Source organism: Cebus imitator, unplaced genomic scaffold (genome assembly GCF_001604975.1).
Source record: "Cebus imitator isolate Cc_AM_T3 unplaced genomic scaffold, Cebus_imitator-1.0 Scaffold905, whole genome shotgun sequence".
In the NCBI taxonomy this organism is placed as follows: Eukaryota; Metazoa; Chordata; class Mammalia; order Primates; family Cebidae; genus Cebus; species Cebus imitator.
In genome coordinates, this window is record NW_016108220.1 from 256112 (window position 1) to 263605 (window position 7494).

The following is a 7494-nucleotide window of genomic DNA, read 5'->3' on the forward strand; positions in this document are numbered from 1 at the left end:
GGAATATAACGATGTCAGGTAGTGAAAGTGCATTGAGGAAAATACAATGGGGTAAAGAAGAAACAGGGGTGGGACTGACGGTGCCATTTCAGATCGCAACCAGGGAAGGCCTTTTGGAGGCAGTGGCATTTGAGGTCTTGGAGCCAAAGACCTTCATCAAACAAGCACAATGAGCACATGAGCCTTGCAAATAACCAAAGAAAGGAATTCCAGGCAGAAGAAAAAGCAAGTGCAAGGGCCCTGCGGCCCAGGGGAAGAAAGTGTGCGTGGGGAGGTGCAGCTAGACAGGCCCTGGGGCCCTGGCAACGACTTCTGCTGTCATCACAGGGGACACGGGAGCCCCCGCAGGGCTTTTCACAGAGGCATCATGTGATTCAATGCATGTGTTAAGCGATCACTCTGGCTATTGTGCAGCTCAGCCCCAGCATAAAAGTGGCAGGGATCTGAAACTGAGTGTTAGGCTCATAACCCAGGCAAGAGACAGAAGACTTAGGCTGGGGCAGGAGCCAGGGAGGAGGTGCAAAGTTGTAGATTCTGAGTGGATTCTGAAGGTGGAGCCACGAGGTTTGTGAGAAAAGAGAGTCCAGGCTGCCCAAGAGGCCTTCTCTGAGCCCCTGAGAGGATGGGGCGGCAGCAGCTGAGTGGAGGCCCCGTGGGAGGAGGAGGGGGTCTCTGCTGGGGAGGGCGTCAAGGATTCAGCTGGTCCCTGGGAAGAGCGGGGCACCGAGAGGAGACAGGGGCAGAGAGGAGACAGTGAGTGACATGTGGGCTTCAAAGAAGAGGTGGGCTGGAAACGGGGGCTCCGGGCTGCTCCCTGGGATCACTGGGAATTAGTGGAGAGGGAGAGGGAGACAAGACAGGCCAGTGGACAGGGAGGTGGAGGCACCGGGAAAGGGCTGGGGAGGAAGCATTTCACAGAGGCTGCGTGGCCATCGGCTGCTGCTGGGAGGTCCTGTGCGGTTGGGTGGAGAGCAGCGGCGGTCACCGGTGACCACGATGAGAGCAGCTGAGTGGTGTGGTCAGGAACAAACATGGCTGGCATGGGCGGAGGAGACGCACGGAGGAGAGGAAGTGGAGAGAGATCATGAGGCAGCTTTATTGTAAGGGGGAGCAGAGATACAGGCTGTGACTGAAAGGGATGTGGAGTCCCATGAAGGTGATACGGCCAAGACTGGCCTGGGGCGCCCTGCTGACAGGTAGACCAGAACCATCCTCCATCTCCCTAGGTCTTCCCATTGGTGAGTGCAATCCCTCCCACAGCCTTCCCATCACTCACTCAGGATTGGGGTGCTGGGGGGGGACAAACTTAGAAAATGTTCATAGCAATTCCACCCTGCAGGAGTAATTGCACCTGTCCCCATGGAAATCTGATGGGGACGATTCCATCCTTGCTTCCTGCATTGCCAGATTTCAAGCAGAAAATGGGGCACGTGGGCCCCAACGCTCCTCCGGAAAGGGGACAGATGCTCCCACACCCCACCATCTGCAGCCCCCTTTCCTTCACCCACAACATGCACTGAGCTCCGTCTGTGGCTGCCCCTTCCCTCGTTTCTCATGAGAAGTCAGATGTGTCAATCTTCAATGCCTGGGCTAACTGTTATCTTCTATGACAGAGATATGCCATGTGTGGAAGCAGCACAGGTGAAAAGGAGATGAGTCTTTCAGAGGAGGTAACTGGGGGCTGGGTCTTGCAGGATGAAGAGGAGTTCATCAGGTAGAATAGGCATTCCAGGCAGAGGGAACAGCACATGCAAAAGCTCAGAGGCAAGTGGATGAGTGTGGCTGTGGAATGAGAGAGTAGGTAGTATCCACTTATGAAGGTGCTTTGATGCTTTGCTGAGGAACCCAGCTAAGGTCCCCTGAGGGCTGACATGACCAGAGCTGGGTCCTAGCTTCCTCATGGTGGGGGCCAAAGTGCAGGGAGGAGAGTCCAATTTCTTACCTGAAGAATCCCCAGATGCCAAGACGGTACTGAATCGTCACCACCACCACGTTTTCATAGGCAGCAAGGGGCAGCCCATCATAGGTTGATGCCCCATCCAGCAACAGCCCCCCTCCGTGGATCCACACCATCACCTGGGCAGGGGGGAAGCAACAGACCAGTTACAGGGCGCAGAGCCAGGGAGCACCCAGAGGGTGCCTTGTTTAGGTCACAACTGAAAGAGGATGTTACCCAAAGTTCGCCAGCGCCCAGCAAGTTTGCAAAAGGCAGTCTCTCTCCTCTATAATTCTCCAAACTGGGGCTCAAACCACCACCCCACTGTACACACCCTGGCTGCCCCTTCCTTTTACCCAGCCTCCAGTGCCACCTCCTCCAAAGGCTCTTCACACGGAGAACACCATCACGGGCACAGCAAAGGCTAAGGATGTTGTATTCTCCCCCTCACTTCTATCACCCTCAAGCCTGGACTGTTCATGCAGCTCAGCGTACCCATGGGGCAGCCCTCATAACTCAGCTTCATCTCAGTTAACTCACTCATGGTGAATTAAACTTTTCTGTGCATGAATGATTGTCTTGAGAAGCACACATGCCTGTGATGGTGTCTCTTCCTCAAATACCTCCTTTATGCCTCTGCATCCCCAAATTCTATCTACCCTGAAAATCCCACCCTAAAACGCACGCCCTCCAGGATGCCTTCAATCATTTGACTAGCACTATCTGAGATCTTACTATGCATCAGGAACTAAGTGAATACCCGAGGATGAGAGTGGATACAATTTCTAACACAAGGTTCTCTCATTTTAAAAGTCCACATATCAAGGAAGAAGAGTGGCTAAAATAATAATATTGTAGTAATATTATTAATAAAATATAAAAGAACTCATAACTATGTACCAGGTGCTGTTCTAAGCATGTGTAGTTCTAGAACCTGTGGCCATTCCTGGAGGTTCTCCCACCTCCAGGTTCCCAGAGCCCTGTTTCTCCCACACCTCTAATGCCTGCTGCCTCCTGGGGAGGGACTGAGCATGCATCCATCTTTGTGTGAAGGCTGACCCGAGGGCTGGCCTGCAATAACCTCCTGAAGGGAGCATATGTCTCTACAGCCCAGACGGCAAGATCCTTGAAGGCAGGGGCTGCGTGGAGTGGGTTGATGTTCCTCTTTCCCCTAAAGCCCCGAGTCTAACTGTGTATATGGCGCACCAAGTACACAATAGATGAATGAATGAGTGAGTGAGTAACCCTTTCTCCCACTTCCTGTGTCTTACGAAGCACTTGTAGGGACAACTTCTAGTCCCACGTTCGCAGACCTGCTCTCTCACTCCTGGGCACCACGCCATGATGCCGCTGGATGCGACACCCTTTATTCCACCCTGGGGTGGCCTTCTTTGCCAGCAGACCTCCCTACCCTCCAACTTGCAGCTGGCAGCCTGCCCTATCTCTTGCCCTTTGTTTATTCGGGAAATGCTAACACATTGGGTTATCAGTCTTTGCCAAGACAATTAGGGAGGAAATTAGGTACAAGAAAATCCCAGATATTTGGCCAAAGGCAAAAGGAAGTGCTCCAGGGATTTTCCAGGCTCTTCCCCCAACACCCATACCCAGACAGTGAAAGTTACCCCAGATGGATGTGGGTGTGCTGCAGAAAGGCCACATACGAGCTCAATGCCCCACTCCAAGTCAAAAGCACTGGTTTGAAGATCAGAAGACTTGAGCAAAAACTACCCTACTGGCGACCTCTCCTTTCCTGTCTGGGCCTCAGTTTCTCTATCTGAAATGGAAGAGTTGGGGTGTTGGCTTTTCTCTAAGTCTCTTCCACCTCTAACATTATTGAAAATCATGTCTTGCCCACTCTGGGTATCAGATTTTTAATCTAGTAACTAAAAGTAATCATTCTCATCCTTCATTAGCATAAGGGAACTTGGAACAATTAAGATGTGCATTAAAGATGTACAGCAGATTCCCCCAGAGGCCCTGTGTCACAAGGGGAAACTGAGGTGTGGAAAACCTGTGTTTCCCGTGGAGGCCCTGGGGTCCCTGAAACAATCCTGGCCTTTGCAGCCCCTCCCCAAGCTGCCTTCACCCCCTTCTGGTGTGGCCCAGAAGATCCGGGGAACTGGAACTGACACGCCTCAACCAGGGGATCCCACAGCTTACCGGCAGTCTGCTTTTCTTGGCCAAGTCAGCAGGAGTGTAAATATTGAGGTAAAGACAGTCTTCAGAAAACTTGAGAGGAATGTTCTCCTTACGATTGGTAAAGAACTCAGAGAGCACCTGCCCCGCCACGGCATCTTGGGAGCACCTGGGGAGGGAGAAAGAAAAACCCCTGAAAGTTCAGCCAGATCTAAGCCAGGTGTCTTCTGGGGCAGGGCCTTGGACTGGGAGGTCCAAGATATTGGAATGGGTAGGAGGCTATCAGAGCCTTCAGGTAGTGGGGCTAGGACTCATTAAAGTCTCCTGAGACCAAGCAGAGTGAGAAGGGCTTCACTCCCCTTCCCATTCTGGAGCCTTTGGGACTCCCAGCACCAAGAAAAGGCAACAAACAATACACTGATCTTCCCTAGGAGGTGACATTTCCCGCAATAGCTCAGGGGTGAAATCTTTGTGGGACAACATCAGGAAAACTGTGCTCTAATCTTCTCTCTGCTATGCATTTACGAGGTGATTTTGGGTGAATTCCTTTCACATTCTGGGTCCCAATCTGCCAGGTCTAAGTGAGGGGAGTATTTCTACATAGGTCTTGCAGCCCTCACATGCCAAGATTTGACCATCAACCCATCCCAGGCAAGGGCTGAAAGAGCTCAAAGATCCAACATAGATGAATACGTGCAATAGTTACTGAGTCCTCCCAGTGCGCCAGGCACTGTTTTAAGTACTCTTTGTATAGTAACTCATCTAAGCCTCAGATCAGTCCCATTACATAGGTTCTATTATCTCCATGTTACAGATGAGAAAACAAGCCCAGAGAGGCTGGAGAACCTGACGTACATCACAGAGCCAGGAAGATCCATGCCACGTGGTGCTTATACACAAGTATATTATAAGCAACAGCCCCAGATCTCAATGTAGCAGGAGGCACACATCACTGCCCCCACTATGTACATGAGGAAACTGAGGCACTCAGGCTCCAGGATGACAGCTGTCAAGTGACAGAATTGGGGCCAGTAAAGATGACTTCTTGATTCTCATCCTGGGAAATTTCCCCACGTATCACCAAGAGCAAGGGGCATGATAATGAATAAAAAAGACATTCTAATGTGAAGAAAGGGAAAAAGAACTCAACCTCACTGGTCTTCAGATAAATGCAGACTAAAGAGGAAAATAATATAGCTATTATTGTTGTTGTTTTGCCTACCCAATAACCAAAAACATTTTTAAATTACCCCAGTCATTGACAACAGTCTGCTGAATGGAGGTTTTCATCCATCAATGGCAGGAGTGTAGCTGGAATATTTTGGCAGAGAAATTTAACAAAAGACATATATTATTTGACTGAGAAATGTCATTTCTGGACACTTATCCTAAAATATTTATGAATGTACATAAAGATTTCACTACAAAATATTATCACCGTGCTCTCTATAATATCAAAAACATCATATGTAACTTAATGACCCCAAATAAAACCTTGGGGAAACTAATTATGGTTCAATACCAAATGTAATGCAGGTGCTGATATATGCTGTGCTATTAAATGGTATAAAATGATGCTCATGACATACTTATAAATGAGCAAAGCAGGCATCCAAATTATCTGAATGTAGCTTCCTGTTTTAAAGGAAGAAAAGATAGCAATAGGCAAAAAAAAAAACAACAAAAAAAACAAAACAAAAAAAACCTGGAATACAAACAAAATATTAGATGATAATACTTTATGACCTAAAATATCCACTATGAATCTATCAAGCTATTTTCTGTGGGTGGTGGGATATTTTATGTGATTTCAATTTTCTTACTTTTCCTTCTCTGTATTTCCTAAATATTCTGTAATAAGTATATATTACATTTGCAGTCAAAAAATAAAAACAGTAAACATTATTTGAAAAAAAAGGCGAGCCAGAGGTGGGCTGCTGGAAACCCCCCAAGTACCTGGCTGCAGAGATGAATGGGGTCTGGTTTGATGCCTATAGGGGTCCTTGGTACACTGCGGAGTGGTGGCGAGGCCAATCAGAACCTTTGGGTTTTTCTTCCCAGCTTGGCCAGGGTGACTGCACACACCTGCCATTGTTCTCCTCAGGAACAGGGAGCTGGGCACACCTGAGAGTTGAGCACTTGCTGAGTGGACACCTCAGTACACTTCCCACCCACACACCTCCTGACTCATCCCTCTCCCCAGCTATGCCAAAGTTCAAGACAGGGAAATTCATGGGATCCTTACTTCTGATCTCCCTCACCTGCTCAACTGCTTCCTTGTTTCCAAGGCACTTGTCCTGTTCTAAAATATCACATCATCCATGGAGTAATTTGCGTGTTGTTTCTTACCTGTCTCCCCCTGCTAGAATGCACACTCCATGAACCTAGGGGTCTTTGCTTTGTTCCCTAATAGATCCCAAGAATCCAGAACATGCCCAGCACACAGTAGGTGCTCAATAAACATGTGTTAAATAATGGACTCTAGAAAGCTGTGAGAGTTCTGGAATGTTCTTAAGGATCTACAATGATCTCAGGATTCCAGAGCAAAGTATCAGCCCATCAGGGGGACTGCCTTGACTCCTTCCTGTATCACGTTGATGCAAACATCCCGCTGAAATGTGCCAAATCCACCCCTGGCTTACATAGGAGGGTAAGAGGTGGCATTCTTCACGAAGCTCCACGGCTCTGCAGGTTGTGGTGGAGTAAACCTCAGGGGTCCAAGAGGAGGCTTGGCAAAAGGGATTCCCAGGAAAACGGCCACAGGCTGTGCAAATCCTTGCAAGCTGATGAACTTCCCCAGGACTTTACCATGCATGGTGTCCACCACAGGTGGCGAGGACTGGTGCCCTGCTGGACATGGAGAAGAAAGCAGAATGCATCAGAGGTGAAAGGCTGGACAAGGTTCCAGGTGGGGTCTGCCACTTTCTAGGTGTGTGACCTTGAATAAGTCACCTAAACCCTCTAGGCCTCAGTTTCTCCTGATGTAAAATAGGGATGAGGATCACTGTCCTTCCTAACTCATTGAGCTGGTTTAAGGAGCAAATTAGAATTGGAGGCATGAAAACATCCAGCCAAAAATCAATGCAAGAAGGAGAGCCACTAGGAAAGAATAAGACATTTAGCTTCCACCTTAGAAGCTTCTGGAAACATTTATCCCTTAGAATCCTGGCACTGAGCCGCGAGCTGGCTGAAAGGATGAACAAGAGTTGCCCTGTACTCTCAGAAGCACTGACTCTAACAGGGAAGGGTCACAGATACACCTGACCCTGCAGCTGGAAGGAAGTGGCTGTGTCCTGGAAGAGGTATCCGTAAGGCAGTCCAGGAACTAGAAGAGGGGTAAGGCCTTCTGATTGAAAGCATCATGGAGAAGCTGGAACTTGCAGTAGGGAAGGATTGAATAAGGGGAGATGAGAAGCAGGGAG

The 7494-nt window shown here is 48.9% G+C and overlaps 1 protein-coding gene across 1 annotated transcript in view; it reads right to left on the reverse strand.

The window, feature by feature from the left end:
• Positions 1-6922, reverse strand: part of LOC108298172 (liver carboxylesterase 1) — a gene marked incomplete at its 5' end in the record, with an annotated part of 28679 nt that extends 21757 nt beyond the window's left edge. The window contains 3 exons of the mRNA XM_037735684.1: positions 1943-2076; positions 4097-4241; positions 6715-6922. Of these exons, the coding sequence (XP_037591612.1) occupies positions 1943-2076; positions 4097-4241; positions 6715-6922 (487 nt within the window). The remainder of the gene's footprint in view (positions 1-1942; positions 2077-4096; positions 4242-6714) is intronic.
• Between the last annotated feature and the right edge of the window lie 572 nt (positions 6923-7494).